The sequence below is a fragment of the Arvicola amphibius genome, chromosome 10, assembly GCF_903992535.2.
Source record: "Arvicola amphibius chromosome 10, mArvAmp1.2, whole genome shotgun sequence".
NCBI lineage: Eukaryota > Metazoa > Chordata > Mammalia > Rodentia > Cricetidae > Arvicola > Arvicola amphibius.
The window spans coordinates 59,983,603-60,001,951 of record NC_052056.1 but is presented as its reverse complement, the minus strand read 5'-3'; the positions used below and the strand labels follow the sequence as shown (position 1 = coordinate 60,001,951).

General features: G+C 51.9%; 1 protein-coding gene across 2 annotated transcripts in view; it reads left to right on the top strand.

Annotated features, from left to right (window-relative positions):
* Nucleotides 1-18,349, top strand: part of Itgb5 (integrin subunit beta 5) — a 109,558-nt gene that overhangs the window by 89,506 nt on the left and 1,703 nt on the right. For both annotated transcript variants that reach the window (XM_038345422.1, XM_038345421.1), the window contains exons 11-13: nt 10,907-11,129; nt 14,581-14,681; nt 17,138-17,257. In XM_038345422.1, coding sequence (XP_038201350.1) covers nt 10,907-11,129; nt 14,581-14,681; nt 17,138-17,257 — 444 coding nt within the window. The remainder of the gene's footprint in view (nt 1-10,906; nt 11,130-14,580; nt 14,682-17,137; nt 17,258-18,349) is intronic.

Genomic DNA, 18,349 nt, shown 5'->3' with positions numbered 1-18,349 from the left:
CAGTGGTGTGACCAAGAGGGTGGTGAGTTCACACTTTCCAGACCCGGCCTGTATCTCCCCAAGGTGCCTTCCAGGCAGATTGGGCAATTAAGCCAACCCCAGGGTGTGGAGCTGGCATCCCTGTTTCTTTTGGCAACAGCCTTCTGTTTCTCTTTGAGTCAGCACTCTTGGGACCTTGACAGGAACTATGGTGTATTTTACCCAGAGGTATGCAGATTCTTTGAGACTAGAAAGAAGAGTTCATAACATAGGATTCTTTTGTTTGTTTTGGTTTTTTTTTTTGAGACAGGGTTTCTCTGTAACTTTTGGAGCCTGTTTTGGAACTTGCTCTGTAGTCTAGGCTAGTCTCAAACTCAAAGAGATCTGCCGAGATCTGCCTACCTCTGCCTCCCAAATGCTGAAATTAAAGGTATGCGCCACCACCCCCCCTTTTCTACCTTCCCCTCACTACCATAATCTCCCCAGGACAGAGAACTGACCCAGAAGCCATGCCCTTTCCCTGCCCCTTTCATGGATATTAATACTATCATCATGGACCTAAGGGGCCAGGGCCAGGGCCAGGAAGACCGTGGTATTCTTTGGGAGGGCCCTGTGGCATTGACAAAGAAGCCTTAGCTTCCAGGACAGCACTGAGATAGCAAAGTAATGTGGGAATTTGCAGAAACTCGGCTTAAAGCAACGCCTCCCTGATTTTGTCATCGTGATCATCGTTTGCTCCCCAGACATAAGCATGTGGTCCAGACGCATGAAAAGCAGAGGGTGAGAGCCACTCAGGGGAAACACCATCAGCTGTCACAGTAAGCCAAGGACAGAGGAGTCGCCGGCCCAGAGGCCAAGAATGAATCGCTGCGTGACCGTGAGCTGATGTGTGTGCTGCAAGATTGGAACATCGTATAGGAACAAAGCGGTGGGGCGGGGGGGGGGGGGGGAGGGAGATGGGACCATGGAGAGGGCCGTAGGAAAGGAAGGAGAATCCTCAGTTCTCTTCTTCATGGCAGCCCCAAAGCCTCTGGAGTTTATGGATGTTTGTTGATAATTTGAACTGTCTCAAGGATCATGTCGAAGCCCATAGGAATCAGTGGTAATTGGTGTTCAGTAATGTCACGTTCTTTTTTTTAATTGAAGTTTTATTTATTATGTATACAGTACACGTATCCCTGCAGGCCAGAAGAGGGCAGGCACCAGATCTTATTCCAGATGGTTGTGAGCCACCATGTGATTGCTGGGAATTGAACTCAGGACCTCTGGAAGAGCAAGCAGTGCTCTTAACTTTTGAACTCCAGCCCTATAATGTCACTTTCTTAATATTCATCACTGGGAGTCTCTTTCCCTAGGCCTTGAAGTCTGTCCAGTCATCAGCACCACGTTCTCAGTGTCCTTTGAGGCCGGAAACCATGCTAGGCACCGGTCACACACAAATACAAGCTTATCAGTGTGTGGGCTGACGGGGTAAGGAACACAAACCGGCAAGTAGTGCACTTGCCAGGGTTTCTTTGCATATCCCTTGCTGGCCTGGAATGCGCTGTGTAGACCAGGCTGGCCTCAAAACTGTACTGATTCTCCTGCCTCTGCCAACTGAGTGCTGAAGATACAGGTATATGCTACCATGTCTGACACTGGTCAGCTTCCAGACATATTCCAGTCTGGAGGGAGGAAGAGGAAGATAGAAGGAGGGGGACGAGGAAGGAGGAAGGGCAAGAGAAGGAATGTGAAAGTCAGGAAAGAAAATCAAAACTGCTCCCCTCAAGTGCCCTGTTCACTAGGAGCTCATCGTTTCTCTCTGCTCCCAGCCATGTTGTCTGCAGGTGCCAGCTTCATTGGTCCCCTCCCCCTCAGCCCTGAACTCAGTGCTATTTCTATCCAACCCCTCGTCTCCTTTGCCAGTGTCCTCTTTTCCTGCCTCCAGTCTCCTCTAGCCAGCTGCCCGTTAGAGCTGCTCACACGCTCACCCCATCCTCTCTGGGGATTACTCTCTGGGGTACCTCCAGCAACCCTAGCTTGCTCAGCTGCGCACTCTCCCTCCTGAGTTCTGGGAGCCTCTCGCAAGCCCTTACTCTAGGATGTCCCCCACCGAACTTTGTTCTTCCTCCCAGCCAGGCTCTCTCAGGTTGTCTTTGTCTCCCTTTTGGTTCATCCGGTGTGAGGCAGAAACCTAGAAGCTGCCCCGTATCTCGCCTTCTCCCCAACCTTTCCATCCATGTCCATTGACCTCTTCCGCTCCTTGGAAGTCCGTTCTGCCCCCTCTGCAGCTACCATCCCAGTGTGTGTGCTGTCCACACTGCAGCCAGAGCGATGCTTCCAAAACAAGACTCTGCTCGTGCCCAGACCCTGAGATGCCTAAAGAAACGGGCAGGTGGAGGATTCCAGGAGGCGTGGGGGGAGTCGGGCGTTGGGCTTCTTTGCAGAGGTGCCTGAGGTGGAAATGCAGGTGTTATAATCTGCGGGGGAGCAGCTACTGGCTCTTGAACAGAAGTGCAGCACTGCCTGGGTCATATCAGGGTTGAGGAGATCACAGATGCCCTGGAAGTAGGCGCGGACACAGGACGGGAACTGGGAGAAGGCGTGGGAGAGGGTACTCGGAAACTCAGGTCCTCTAGGTCATAGGAGTTCCTCCTCAAGCTTCCTCAGGCCAGAAGGATCAAGCGAAGCTCTTGCCAGGTCCTAAGCAACCCTCCTGCTCCACTCAGCCCTAAGGAGCCCCAGCTTAACTGTTCTCTTTCACTTCCATTCCCACCTTCCCCTCCTGCTGCCTGCTGCCTTGCAACTTCAGATTCCCCTCTGAAACTCCTGCTAACTTCTACCTCAGATGCCCTCCCTCCTCCTCTCTCTCTAAATACGAGGTTTGACAGAGGCATGCCCCAGCCTCCCAGCTCCAGCAGTGAATGTGGAGGATCAGCAGTTCATCTGTCCCTGTTCAACAGAGAAAATAAGGGAGGCCATGGCTGACTTGGAGGTCATGGCCATGCATGAGGCTACACCATCTTCACCATATCATGCCTTGACCCTCCTTAAGCATTTAAGTGTCAGTCATGATTGGACTCCCCAGAGAGGAGTCCAATCTATATAATAGTTAGAAAACTACATAATAGTCAGAAGTACAGACTCCTGTGCTGGGGGTGGTGGTGCATGCTTTTAATCCCAGGGCTTGAGAGGGAGAGGCAGGTGGATCTCTGTGAGTTCCAGACCAGCCTGGTCTACATAGCAAGTTCCAGGCCAGCCAGGGCTAAATAATCAGACACCGTCTTAAATAAACAAACAGGAAGTATAGACTCCTGTTGCCAAGTGTTCTACCACTGAACCATACCCCAGAACCAGAGAATAGACTCCTCCAGAGTCAAATGAAAATGCTTCATATCCCTGCCAACGGCCTGCTGTGTAGCTTGGGTGAACTTACTTGGCCTGTCATTTCCCACACCTGTTAAAATTAAGGTAATAGTGTACTCATTACGTAGAGTTATTGGGTAGATTAAGGTAGTTTGTGTCCATGACTTAGAGTGGTATTTAGCTGTGTTAGCTTTCCAGGCAGCAACACAATGCCCAAGAAAGTCAAAGAGGAGAAAGTTTTTTCTGACCATGGTTTTGGGAGTTTCGGGGTTGTTTCCTTGTTTCCTATGTTGAGGCAGCATAAGGGGCCTTAAGCCTCATCAAAGCTGAGAACAGAGAGAAAGATAGGCCAGAGGCCCAATGTCCTTCAAGGGCACCCCCCCCCCCCGTGACCTAGCTTCCTTCCACCATGCCCCACACTGTCCCTGTAGTGCCACCCTGAAGAGCAAGCCTTAAACACAGCCCCTTTGGGACATAGTCCCAGTCCAGGTATATGGCTAATTGCCAGCGTCCTGTCCTTTGTTCTGAGGAGAGATCTGTGGCCCGATCTAAGTGAGAGTAAATGTCAAAGCAAACCATCCATCTATGTTCCGTGCTCACAAAGCCTTCCCCCACCCTGCAAGGTAGACAGGCCCTCTCTCTCTGGCTGTGGAAGGCAATGGTCTGGCCAAACCAGCAAGCGAGTGCTGAGATTGCACAGGGCAGAGCTCTCTAGACTGGCAGAGCTATGTGGAGGGGCTGGAGAGGATGGCATTCAGAGGGGCTCTCTCAGTGAGGCTGGCTTAAACCAGTGGTGCTGCTTCCCTGTGGAGGGGCTGTCCTGAGCTCAGGAGAGCTGATGAGGAAATTGTTGCAGGCAGTGTACCTAGTTCCAACTGAGAGCCCTCCCTGTGAGGGAGCTGGAAACATCCGTGCATCTCGGAAGTGTGTATGTCACTAAGGTCTCTGCAGATAGGGAAAGTGTCAAACAGTGAGGTAGGGTCAGAGACACCCTGGCCAGCCAGGGACACATGAGGACATCTACGCTCCATTACATAACTTTAGCCTGTTTGTCAACAGAGAACCAGGAATCGTGTTTCCGGAGGGATTTCCCCTTCCTGTTCAAAGCTCCAGTTGGAGTCCTGGGTGTGTTTCTGGGCGCATAGTCCACCTGAGAAGACTGCATGCAGCCTGGCATCAGAGTGCTCAGGATGCCTGGGTGAGGAGGCTCCTACTCTTCCCGCAGGCACAGAGGGAGACTGTGGGCCCTGACTCGGGTCATTGCAGGATGGACACACACACACACACCACAGCACGTAAAGCTGTCACCTTGATTCCTTATTCTCATGACAGTTGCTGGAAGTCCCCTCCCCCCCCCCCCCCCTTGGCCAAAGGTTTCACTCAGATGTCTGGGACAGAAATGAGGCTGGAATTGTGGTACCAGGGAAGTTACCCCAGAAGGACCAGGTCTTTCAGCACATACTCCCACTATTTCTTTAACCACTTCCTGTTTATGGGTCTGTTCGGAGGCCAAGAGGGACAGTGGGAGCTGTGGCTGAGAGGGCATGCGAGTGGGAAAGCAACCTTGGCCTCAGGGCTGTGAGGGGAGAGGAGGTGCACCCATGGGGGAAGAGGAGGAAGTGTATACACAGGAGGGTAGAGGTAGGTAGAGAAGGGCCACTTCCAGGCTGAGGGCCATTTTCCCTTCAGCCTTCCCACAGTCAGAATGGGGGAGGAGCTGGCTTTGAAGGTTATGACTTCTGCCTGCTTGAGACTCTTTGAGTTGAGTCTAGGAAGTTGAGACTCATTCTCCCTTCTCCCATCAAGCTGGCCCCTTGCTTTTCCAAGCCCCTCAGTGTCCAGCCTGTGGGTGAAGTAGAGTAGGAACTTCCTTTCTGGGCCCGGAACTGAAGCCCTGCCTCCAAGGCCAGCCTGGCAGCCGGGCCTGACTCGCTTTGCTGATTCAGAGTTTATAATCAAGTTTGAATTTGCTGGTGTTGAGGGCACCAGGGAACTCCCCGGGCTGGGCTCAGTTGGCCTTTGTGCTGTCAGCCACTCCACCTAGACTCATGGCCATGATCCAGCAGTTCCACCAGGCCCTGGTGCTGGCAGGCCATGTGGGTACTTTGTCCTGGGCATTGCTGCCTCAGCTTGGGTGTGGACCAGGTAGCCTGTGGGAACTTACAGCCTTGCAGGCCTTTGATCAAGTTGGCACGAAGCCTCCCTCCTGCACGGCAGTAACAATGGGGATGAGGAAGGTGGTATTTCCTGAATGCCAGGCATGCTGAAGTGTTTTCTGCAGGCTGGCTTACCTCACAGTACTACCTAGTAAGGAGGCATTTCTCCTAGCCTCGCTTAGAAATAAGACACCAAGACACCAGTCTTCAGTGCTGGCAGGTGGGGAAGAGGGCGGCAAGCCAGAGTCTGATCCCAGAATCCTGCTGGCCACTGCCTCATGTTCTAGTGATTTCATTGTGTTTCCCACTTCTCTTCCATGGCCAATCTTGGCTTTATACGGACACCCTGCCCGTGCTTGCCCTGAGCCTGATGTCGCCATGAGCATAGAGTAGGCCAGGGAGGCTGGGCAGAACCTCCTCCTCTCTGCCTCAGTCCTTGGTTCTCTCTCCTCCGAGGTGATGCTGCCCAGCTGTCGGATCCTCTACTGTTCTTGTCCCTGACGTGGTCTCTCCTGTTTCCTGAAGTCCTCCGTGCCTACCTCACAGCTCTCCCTTCTGTCCAAACCCTACTGCTCAGGGCAGCCAATTCCTTCTTTCATTTCCAGGGCATTGCCACAAAGCGTCCTTTTCACTGCCGGGAAGGGAAACACCACAGGAGGGTTTGGGGACTTATCCAAGGTCACAGTACACAGGAAGGATTTGAACTTGATCCAGCCCACACCCCTCCAGCTTTCCACAGTCCACTCATGACTGGACATCTCACAGAGGCGCAGCCTTGGCCTCAGTCTTCTCTCCCGCCAGTCCGTGGTTCCCTCAGAGTTCAGTTTCCTAAAGCATGCTCTGTAATCCTCACGCTTGCTTCCCGTCCTGTCCTTCCAGCTTTCCTGGAGGAGATGTCTGTGGGCACAGTCCCTCATGATCGCCAGCTTGCTGGACCTTGGGACCTTGTCCTGGGGCCCCACTAGCTGCCCCCTCCTTGACCTTCTTCACCTCCATGAAGCATTGATGCTGAAGCTTCCTCTCACTGGCTTCTTTGCCTTCCAGGCCACTGGCTCCCCAACTCCAGCCCAGGCCTCTGAATAGCCAATATTCTGCTTGGTAAAAGCGGCAGGGAGACTTGGCCCACAGCCCATACAAGCACTGTTTTGTGAATTCTGTTGAGCTGAATTTCTATATAAATAGGCACATTTACAACTTCCTGTCCATTTAGCTGCCAATCATTCTGACAAGGGAGGCACTGATCGTAAGTTACAGGCGCAGCAGCTCGTGGTGGTGCTTTTACTGCCCATAAGTATCCCTTCTCTGCGTGTGATGAAGATGTATTTATGTCTGCATCGTTGAGTTCAGTGCCCTCTGTCCCGATAGCATTATCATTTGGCTTGACTTCAAGGAAGAGGTCTCACTGCAGGTCCTCTGGGCCCTGTAGTAGTTATTGACTCTGGAAGCAGGGCAAACGTCATTTTAATACACATGTTTCTAGGGCACGAGGAGAGGGCACGGCTGTGCAGATTCTAAGATGTTGAAGATGTTCGAGAGTGAACATTGGAATACGGACACACCGTGATCAGGCTGGTGGGGTCCTGATTCTGTGTGGGTTGCGCTTCCTAAAGGAGAACAGGAAGCTTTAAGCCGAGATGATGCCAGTTAACCTGCTTTGTAGCGCTGTGCTTTCTCTGTTGGCTTTCTTTGAGTTTGCTTTGGAATTCTCAAGTACTGGAAGCCAAAAGCCATGTGTAGGGATTTTCTGTCCCCCACATCCCCTCCACTGATGTCCCCAGCCCTCTCCCAGGTAGCCTGGACTTTCACGCTGTCTACTTCACAGCTGCTTTTTCTGCTTGCTATGTCCGCACTGCACTGAGGGTTGGGGGATGCTTTTGGGACACATTGCATCTCTGGTGGGTCTCGTTCCCTCCAAGAGCCCATGGTGGCCTGTCATGTATCGCCAGCTTCCACCGTCTCTTGCTCTCTGGATCTGGAGCCCACTCGGCTACAGTACTTAGGCTGGGTGTTTGGAACTCTGGGACCTGCAGGATATCAGATATGCTCACAAGCAAGTGGGGCTTCCTTGCTGCTCAGCCATCATGGATAGTGGGAGCCCAGAGCGCTAGGCTTCTGAACCGAGCATGCCCGTGCTACAGCAAGAAGACCCGTGTGTGGAGATCCCTGGTCACCAGAAAATCAAGGCTCCCTTCCCTTTAGCACAAATGCTAAATCTCAAACCCAGTCCTGCCGTGGAGAAATACACGCCTCCAAAACTTTACTATCTTGGGATGTTGTTTGAAATTATGTGTGGACCACTTTATAATGCTGCCAAAGATAGAAGCAGAAAGAAAACAGTGCCTCTCAGTGAAACAGCTCCTGGTGCTCGGAAATAGCCCTAGCCATGCCTTCTGCGACTCTTCCACCCTTTGTGGACGGTTGTGTGAGCTATTGGAGAGTGTCAGAACCGTACTGCATAATTGTTCCCTGGCTAAACCTGGTGGGGCTTCCAGACACTTGGGAGATTGAGGCAGGAGGTGAGGACTCCAAGGCCTGCCAGGGCTATAGTGAGAATTCAAGGCGGCTTGGTCAGCTCAGCAAAAGCCTGCTTCAAAATAGAAAATGAAAACTGAAACTCTCCCCAAAGTAGACTATGAAATGCAATATATGTGTGTGTGTGTGTGTGTGTGTGTGTATGTATATACACACATATACATACATACATATACATGATGAATGGGTAGATATGATAAAGCCACATGTGGTACCCTCTGGCAGAGTACGGGAAATAGTCTTTACCTTTCTACAGGTTTCCCATAATGAAATGTTGAGCAAAGGTTGCCTTTAGCCATGAACCACTTTAATTTAATTTGAGCAATACAGTCCCCGGGGTGAGAGCGAGGAGGGCCGTGCATTTTAGATCCATTTCATATTTGAAGACTCCTGTGGGGGGGGGGGCGCCATTGCTCAGGTCACATGCTGGTGGAGAAAGAGAGGTCATCCTGAATCCCATAAGTCTGTGACCTTGTACGGGCACTTCCCGCGGCATCTACATCACATGCCAGCTCTGGTGTGATGTGAGCTGCATTCCTCAGCCTCCTCCTGGCCCGCCTGGCATTTTTCCTTTCCCAGAGGCCTTGCCATATGCCTCAGCCTATGAAATGCTCTGTGGCTTGGAGCCCCGGGGTGAGTGGAGAAGCTGTCATGTGAAGGAAGGTTGGGACACTTTAGATGGTCCCCCGGTCCTCTGAGCACATGAGCCAGAGGAAGAGGTCCAGGAATTTGAGTGACCAGTAAAGAGTCTAAAGTTGGGTCCTAACCTGTACTATAAGTGGATCCATTAGGGGTCAGGAGCATGCTGGGCCCCACTGTCAGAATAACCGACTCTGAAGTGGGGGGGTCACACTGAGCCCTGCCATGACGACGCCCAAAGCTGTGCTCTCCAGTCTTGCATTCATCTGTGGCTCAGTACATGTAAACTGCTGGTTTCCTTGGTAACAGAATAACAAGGGGGAAGATAAACAGTCAGCTTTTTTAAATGAGCCATTTAGTAGGTGAAGAGATGGCTCAGTGGCTAAGGGCACCTGCTGTTCTTGAAGAACCAGAGTTCAGTTCCCAGCACCCATGTCAGGAGGCTCACAACAGCCTGTTAAGTCTAGCTCCGAGTGATCTGACACCCTCTTCTGGATCTGTGGTCTCCCACCCGCATAGGCACATAACTACACACAGAGACACACAAATTCGGAAAAGTGAGCCATTTATAGCATTGAAAAATTGAGATCCCCAAAGGACGAAGGGCCAGTAGTGCCCATGTTTTTCAGGACACTCACACTGTGCCCCCTGGTACTCACAGTTCTCCAAGCAGTGTTGATGCTGCCCTTGATACCTGCAAAACCTTGAGACAGTGAGTGCCTCCCTGTCCCCAACAGAATGATCTACAATAGCTGTGCTTTCGTTTTGAGTGAGTGTGTTTGCTAGGCATCTAGCAAGGAGTAAGTAGCTGATAGATACATTACATTACATTGGTCACGTAGGCCATCCACAGAGATGACTGGAGGAGCCCAATGGAGTAAGCAAACAAACACCATGCACACTGCAGAGATTTCTGATCAAGAGTCCCAGGCAGAGCAGAGTGCTTTCTGAGGATGCGCCTGTGTGCCTCCTTCCCACAGCGGGCACTTTTATATCATGGGGTAAACAGTAGTAACCTCTGTTGGAGACGGTTGACCTTGCTGCTGTTCTCAAGAGCACAGTGTCTGAAATACCCTTAGCTAAGTGCTGTCACAGGGCCAGGGGACATTTTCAGAGGACGTTTGAAATAGACAGGCTTCTGTTCTCAGGCATCCACTTTTTGCAAGCACGTGGCAGTTTGTCAATTTAATTTCTATTACGCCTCCTCCCTGACAGGCTGGGGACAGGACCTGTCCATACAAGGAGAGCTAGGCTGTCCCCAGTAGGTTCTCATGGTGACCAAGCCTGCTCTGGAGGGTGTAGGGCAGGAGTTCAGGCCAAGGACACTGGGCTGGCTCCCTGGGCTCTCCTGCAGCTAGCTTGCTGACCTTCCGTGATCGTCTCTTCTATGAGTCGGTTTTGCATCCCATGAGTTACACCTGCCTTGTGGGTTCCTGTGAGAACAGATGGAGCCAAACAGCACACAGTCCCCGCCAGACAGGACTTGCAAGAGCTTTTGAGTGCCAGTGAGGGTTAAGGCTCCACAGCCCTCTGTCTAGAGACGCAGGGCCCCAGAGGCAGAAGTCAGCATCTCGCGAGGACTGCCGAAGCATGGCTGTGCTTGGTTTTGGTTGGGCCAGTAACAAATCACCAAATGTTTTATGCAGCCCAGCAGTCTGGATCTGTTCTCTTAGAGTGCTGGAGGTCAGACGTCCGAGTTTGTTTCCCCTGGCTGAAGTCGGGGTGCCTGTGTGGTTGTGCTCCCTCATACCCCTGGAGGTGCTAGGTTTGTCCAGCTTTTAGGGCTGTGTTCCCTGCTTTTGCTGGTTCTCATCCTCAAAGCCATTTACAGAGTGTCTTGCCTCTGTTGTCCCTAGTCACCTTCAGCCCCCGTGCTCCTGTCGTAAGGACCTTGTTGCGAGGTTTAGGCCCACCTGGACCGTCCAGAAGAGGCTGCTCTGCTTATTCTCATCTGCAGCTGTGCTTTGTGACACTCACGTTTCTGGAGTGGGATATGGGGGACTTTTTTCACCCATCAACTGAATCAGGAAGCTTTTCTGGGCCAGGGTCTGGACCAATCGAAGCACCAGTCTAGACTCTTCCAGGTCATGCATACTGTCCTGTGGCATCCCCAGGCCCTCTTGGCTCTGAGGATAAAGTCAGTGCCCTATTCTCTTTGGGATTCCTTACCCCTGGCACATGGCAGGCACTGGGTGACATGTGCTCATGTATAAAGAACAGCCAGCCCTGATTGATATACGTGTGTGTCCTTTTAGGCCATGGCGAGTGTCACTGTGGAGAATGCAAGTGCCATGCAGGTTATATCGGGGACAATTGTAACTGCTCAACAGACATCAGCGCATGCCGGGCCAAGGATGGGCAGATCTGCAGTGACCGTGGCCACTGCGTCTGTGGGCAGTGCCAGTGTACAGAGCCTGGAGCCTTTGGGGAGACATGTGAGAAGTGCCCAACCTGCCCAGATGCTTGCAGCTCCAAGAGGTAAGGGCCTGCTCTCCACCCTCACCCCAGGACTGTCCTTCAGCAGGCAGCCCTTCCCAGCCAGCAGGCTGCTGCCCAAAACTTGTGCTAACAGCCACCAAAACAATAGCCATGAAATGCTGGGGCGGGGTGGGGGTGGAGGGGAGGATCAGGGGAAGAAAAGTAAAACAGTTCACAAAAGCAAGATCACAGATCCATTCTAAGCAAATTTCGATATTGCAGAGTGGCGGTTAAATGAGACGAAATTGGTGCTGGGTCCAGACGAAACGGAGCCTCGTGTGTGCCATAGGATAGTCTGTTCTCAAAAGGGAATGCAGTATACGTTCTTCCCCAAATGACTGAGCCTCCGCAGAACGGTCTCCCAAACAATGCTTCATAGACCAGACCCGTGGGAACTGCTGCCTTAAGCAAAATGTAATCAGAAGGCAAATGGGATGGAAAGGCGCCGACCTAGATAGGGATGCCTGGAGCGAGTGCAGGGGCTTTGGGCTTTTTCTGCTCTATTTATGCTGTTAATAGCTAGGGCTGAATGTAGAGCTTATCTAGGCTACTGTCACTGGCTCAACCCAGAGGCGGGTCACACACCTGATGACCGTCCTGGGCTCTGCTCTGCACACCAGTCACCAGGGTGCTACGCAGATCCGTTGCTAGAGTCAAGTCATGGTACTGCCTGGAGCACAGGCAGGACATTGGCCGGAAAACAGCTGTGTCATCCTCGGTGCTGAGGAACCAGGCAGCGGGGGGAAGCTGGGCACCAAGCAGAAACAAGGGGTGTTGCAGGCAGGCAGTGTTACTCTTTGGCGGAGGAGCGCAAGTGTGTGATTTTCTTTTGGCAGCTTTCCCTGCTAACGTCTGGCCAAGCTGATAATGAAGTGAGTTTGTGCTCGCAGAGCCTGTGATAACTGTGTTCAGGAACGTTCGGAGTGGCTTGACCCACCCTGGCCATGTGCCCCAGACAACCCTGGGCACAGGCAACTGAATCTGCCTGCAGATTGAGAGACAAGATAGGCAGGGAATGTGGCCCAGACACCATGCCCGTGTGGGTGGAATCCCGGCCCTAGTCAGCACGTTGTGTCCAAGGAATCCCCTGGCCCCATAGTTCCCAGCAGACCCTGGGGAGTGTTGCTCCTACTACTCAGGGCACATGAGGCTCATGGGGAGGGGGCCTAGCTGGGGCAGTACACACAGTCAGTGAAAGGAACGGAAGCTTCCTCTACTTTCTTATGGAGTAGTTTTATGTATTCAAAACGTGGAGCTGTCTTGGGGGAGCTAAGAGGCCTCAGGGAAAAACAACCCTTGCTTTGAATGTCTGCATTGCTAGGAAAGCCCAAAGATAAGGACTATCCCAGGACCACCTGACCTTCTGTGTCTTTCATAGCCTAATGGATTTTTTTTCTTTTTTCTTTTTCTTTTTTTTAAACAAAGTTCTTTTGATAATGAAATTTTAGGCCATTTCCCCCACTTTCTGTTTTCTGAGAGGTTTTGGATACTTTGGTCCTTCATCCCTCGTGTTCTAGAACTAACCAAACACACCCTTCACTTTGGTGAAGTCACACTCAGCTCCAGCTGATTTTAATTAACATGCCTTGCACAAACGCTCTGCAAGCGGCGTGTTTTTGGAAAGGAGCAGACATGCTTTAATACACAACTGCGGTGCAGTCTGAGTTTCCCGGGGGCGGGGGGCCCAGTTCTAGGCTGCTGTATTCCCGTGGGTTGTACGGCGTGTGTCCTAGAAGTGACCTGGCGCTGTGGTGATACACGGAGCTGAGCATGAGGGGAGGCGTGGGTTCCAGCCAACCGGAAACAGGCATCCTGTTTGCCGTGTGTTGATCCAAGAAGGCTGGCAGAAGGACCAGCAAGGATCAGCATGAATGACCAGAGGTAGGGCCACCCCTTTCTGGTCCCTAGCCAAACCTGCCTACCCTGAGGGGTGGGAGGAAGGACAGGAGAGACAGATATGAGCCTTGCTGTCTGGCTTCAACTCCAGAGTGTCTGTGTGAGCCCAAAGAGAGGAGTAGTTAGATTCCTCAGCCTGTCGGTGTCCTCTCGAGAAAGTCACGGCCCTCTCTCTTCATGATCTACCCACTATTCAGTCCTTATCGACGTCCAGAAGGTGGTTGGAGCATGTCCAGGAGGCAGAACACTGGGAGGAGCCCTCATCTGCTTCTCCTCTTGGGTCTCAACTTCCTCTGGAGAGTGGCCCTACTGTATGATGGTGCTCCCTCTGGTATCAGGGAACTTTATAGACACCCAGCTCTTTTGGTCCCATGGAATAAGCAGGGTGACCTGCCCCCCTTGTGGCTGGGGTTTTGTGGGGTTACCTCTCACTTCAGGGTCACAACACCTCCCCTGCATACCTAGAATCCCCACTCTTGTGTTCTTAGACTTCCAAGTGCCCTTCACCAGAGCCCTGAGACTTGCTGCCTCGTGGGCTGCTTGACCCCTTCCCATTCTGTCTGCCGTGGAGTTTGCTTTTCCTCTGGCACCGCCCTCATCCTCCCAAGGAGGCAGGGACCCTCCTTCCTCTCTCACAAACTTTAACAGTGGCTTGGCTGAGGCGGGGCCACCCACCTGTGTCCCCAAGTTTTCTGTTCTGATGTAACCTCAGGCAGGAGACTGTCTGGACCCAGATTTGGTGTAGAAGGTAATAACTGTTCAACAGGGCATTGTAATTAAACATCTTCACAGGCAGTCACCCAATGGTGGGTGAAGGGAACTGAGAGGGCCTCTATATACAGAAAGCCTCTGTTATAAAATGTACCATCTTTAGTGTAGACCGGTTACCAGGTAAGTGGCCAGCAGGCCCTGAAAGATGCTGGCAGGTGGACACTGTATGGGAATGGGGAGGGGACAAGGTGCCCAGACAATGGTGATCGGAACTTCGAGGCACCAGATTTGCCAGGAAGTCCCATCCTAAAGGTTGTCTCTGAGGGTGCGGTCGAGCCCAGGCATTGAGGCTTACTGCTAAAAGTCCTCTGGAGAGGACATAGTACAGCGCCCTGTCCAGAGAGTGACACGCAGGGATGCTAACACTGGGGCGACACAGGGACTTCTAACACTGGCCCCAGGGACGTGGCAGCTCTCGCAGGGGCCAGGGGTAGTTGTTATTCACCGGAAACCTCGTCCACGTAGCTGACTCCTTGGCCAGTTCACTGTAGCGGAGTGCAGATCTGGTTTCTGCTGTTGGAATTGGGAGAATATGCAGCTGTATACCAGATATGCCTCTAAACTCACACATAGCTCTCTGAGACCCTGGGGTTTCCTTTTAACACCAGGCAGATAGCAGAGCATCCTGTCCCCAAGGCCAAACTTGAGGAGTGCCCCCGAGCCTTTGGGACACTTTTAACACCAGGGAGACAGCACAGCATCCTGTCCTAAGGCCAGACTTCAGGAGTGTCCCTGAGCCTTTGCGACATTGCACAGCAGCTAATGGCCACATTCATTTTCTCAGAGACTGTGTAGAGTGCTTGCTGCTTCACTGGGGGAAGCCTGATAACCAGACCTGTCACCAGCAGTGCAAAGACGAGGTGATCACGTGGGTGGACGCCATCGGTGAGTGCGCCATCGGTGGGGAGCAAATGGCCAAGCCTTGTATCAAGCCCAGTGTAGCTTCCTTGGCATAATTGCTGGCTCTCCAAGGGGACCGTGGGATGGGATCCTCACATACCATTGGCAGGAACATCATGCAGAAATCAGTTTGGCAGCTGCACAAAAGGCTACTCACCGAATCATCACACAATCTAGCAACTCCGCTCTGAAGTGTATGCGCAGAGTCGGGCCTGATTTTCCTGTTTATAGCCTTGGCTGTACTAGTCAGTTGTCTGTTAACTGATGGATGATGAAGCAAACGTTCTATATCCGTCCAAAACGGGATTTTATTTTTAACCACAACGAAGAGCACGAATGTGATAACACATGAGCCCCCAAAACACTGGGCTAAGTGAAAGAAGCTGCACAGAAAAGAGCATAGGTATTACATGATGCTGTTTAAAATGCCCCCGGTAGTCGGGCAGTGGTGGCGCACGCCTTTAATCCCAGCATTCGGGAAACAGAGGCAGGCGGATCTTTGTGAGTTTGAGGGTAGCCTGGTCTACAAGAGCTAGTTCCAGGACAACTAGCGCTATTATACAGAGAAACCCTGTCCCAAAAATTAAAAAAAAAAAAAAAAAAATGTCCACAGTAGGCAATGTCAAATTGAGAAAGAATGGGAAGGGGGGAAATTGAGATTATATGCTAACATGTGTGGATGTTTCTGGACACTGGTATAAAAATAACATTGTGAGTTTCCTAAATTGGCTACATTTTAAAATAATTAAACAGTTCCTGAGGGACTGCATATCTGAAGAGGGCGCGTTCAACCAAGGCTCGCCAGTGCTAGCCGACTTGCCCTCCGCCTTGACCCCCAGCTGCTGTAAACTCCTGGCCCTCCCTCTGTCTCTGTTCTGGCTTCTCTCTGTAGACTCTCTTGTTCTCTCTTCCCTGGTTTTGATTAATTGCTTGGCCCGGTCATGGCATGGAGTATGCCGAGTCTGTTTATCCTGCAAACATTCAGGGAGCACCCACCATGTGGCCAAGCCTGTGCCAGGCTCTGGGGAGTTGAGATTTCTTCTCAATCTCTCACGCTCCTGCCTTCTGCCCTTCCCCTAGCTTGCTCTCCAGGGCCTGGCTGAGCTCCTCTTGCACGAAGCACATGTAGTTAGGAAAGAGGAAGGGCCCCCTCCCCACCTCCCACAAACAAGCCTGCCCTTTGTGCGCAGCCCAATCCTATGAGGGCACTCTGCAGAGAAAGTACATGACTGACCCATCATTTGTCCCTAGGCAGGCTGCCTGACTTGCTTGCTTATATTTATTTGTTTGTTTGTTTGTTTATTTGTATTTGAGGCAGGGTCTCGCTGTGTAATCCTGGTTGGTCTGGAAGCCACTCTGTAGATCAGCCTGGCCTCAAACTCACAGAGACCCACCTACCTCTCTGTCTCCCAAATTCTGGGATTAAAGGTGTGTGCCACCACGCCCAGCCTTATTATTTTGTTTCTGCTCTCAACTATATATCCCAGATTGACTTCAAATTTTTATCCTCCTGCCTCAGATTCCCAAGCACTTGGATTATAATTGTGTGCCATGGTGTCCAGTTCTTCCTTGTGCTTTTTAAAACGCACATCCATACCAAGTCTGAGGGGGCTGAGCGAGAAGGTTGGGTATTCATTTGGCCAAGCACACCCATTCATCTACTTCCTGATTGAAGCTCCTACCTACCAGGTTGAAAAGGGGAAAGGAAGCACATTTAGTGTCTTAGCATTAACCTGTGGTTGTGGTTTGGGACTAAGATGCCCTGTGGCCTGACTTTCCTTTCTCCAACCCCATTACCTCCTGAAGATCAGTCTTAAAGCCCTTTCCGGGGACCTGGTGCTTGGGCAGTGACACTGTCCACTCTGGTCAAGGGTGGTTTGGAGAAAGAGAAGGGCTGTGGCAGCTGAGGAAGGGGTTTGTCTGAAGGGAGACCTGCCACAGGCAGAGCTGGTTCTTAAATGGCCTGACCTCTCTGACAGGGGCTCTCCATATCAGTGTGGAGTACCACCATGAAGCCAGCCTCTCATCCAGAGAGCCTCGGCACCCAGCTCTTGGGGAAGAGCAGCCTCTTGTCTTCTTTCATCAAATTAGCCCTGGAGACTCGTCCGGTTTCCAAGGGCAGACACTCCCTCAGGCTGTTGCATCCAGTCCGTTCATCCACGCCCACTCCCAACCATCGAAGGCTTCTTTCGTTTTATGTCAGCCCCAGTCAACACTTCAGAGGGCTGACAGTTCTAATGGGATCCATATGTCCCCAAAGTAATAAACTCAGCCCTGGGCCTGTGATCTCCACGTGAGGAATCTGAGCTCCCTTTAAAGGCCTTTGGCCCCTTTTAAGCCTCCCATCCTTTCCTGAGGTACTTAGCTTCTACCTTCGTCAGTTGGCGGTTTGGCGTTTCCCAGAGAGATGCTCAGGGAGTTTCTGCTTGCTTCTCTCCTAGTCAAAGATGACCAGGAAGCTGTGCTTTGCTTCTACAAAACTGCTAAGGACTGCGTCATGATGTTCAGTTACACAGAACTGCCCAATGGGAGGTCCAACCTGACGGTCCTCAGGGAGCCAGGTAAGTGAGAGCCCGAGGGGGCATCCTGGGCCTGCTTTCTGGTGCCCTTCCCTATGGGGTGGTGTAGGCCTGTGAGCCCAGCACTCTGGAAGGTTGAGATGAGACATTCAGGGCACTTAAAGGCCAGCCTGGGCTACACGAGACCCTGCCTCAAAGTGCCTATGGGGAATCAGCCGACCATACTGTTGAGGCAGAGGGCTGGGGCCATGGAGCTATGGGAGTGTTGCTGTGGACTGTGACCATGGAGGAAACCTTAGCATGCTTGGTTATTGGTTATTAAAAAAAAAAAAAAAAAAAGCCAGGTGGTGGTGGCATATGCCTTTAATACCAGCATTCAAGAAGCAGAGGCAGGTGGATCTCCGTGAGCGAGTTCCAAGACAGGCTCCAAAGCTACAGAGAAACCCTGTCTCAAAAAAAAAAAAAAAAAAACCCAAAGCAAAAAAGAGGTTTTGCAGGGAGGGTGCAGGGCAGATGGACGCCAGGAATGCGGTATCCCTTAAGTTGAGGATCATCTGGGACTAACAGCCTGTGCCTCAGTGTGACAGGGATTTCTATATCAGCCTTTTCAGTCGTTGGATTGGGGAGGAAGCAGAAAAAGGTTTGCAGATTCCAGGTCGCAGAACCCAGTTAGCAAGTTGAGCCCGGCTCCCTGGCTCCCTAAGTGCTGATGGCCCAGAGGCAGAGGAGGTGGGGTCACGGCCCCAGCAGTTGCCTGTGGCGGAGGGCCATGCTTAGGAAGCCCTGTCTGTGCTTGGAAATAACCACATTCGCTCCTCAGAGCTTGTCAGTAAGGGCTGAGAAATGCCTGGCCCTAGCCCAGCCCTTTCGGAAGTGGTGCATGCTATGTCCTCCTTGCCACTTGAAAGCAGAGCTGTGGCCCAGCCTCCTGCACTGGAGCTGGGCCAGGCTAGAGCCTCTGGGGCACAGCCCAGTAGGGGAAGTGTAGCCATTCACCAGGGTGCTCATTTGCCACCGCTTGGCTGTGTGAGCTTGAAACAATTACTGAATTCTGTGAATCTTTTACCGTCTGTGCCTTGGGGAGACCACCCACAACCACCCCCCCAGCTTTCAGTCACACAGGCAACATGAAAC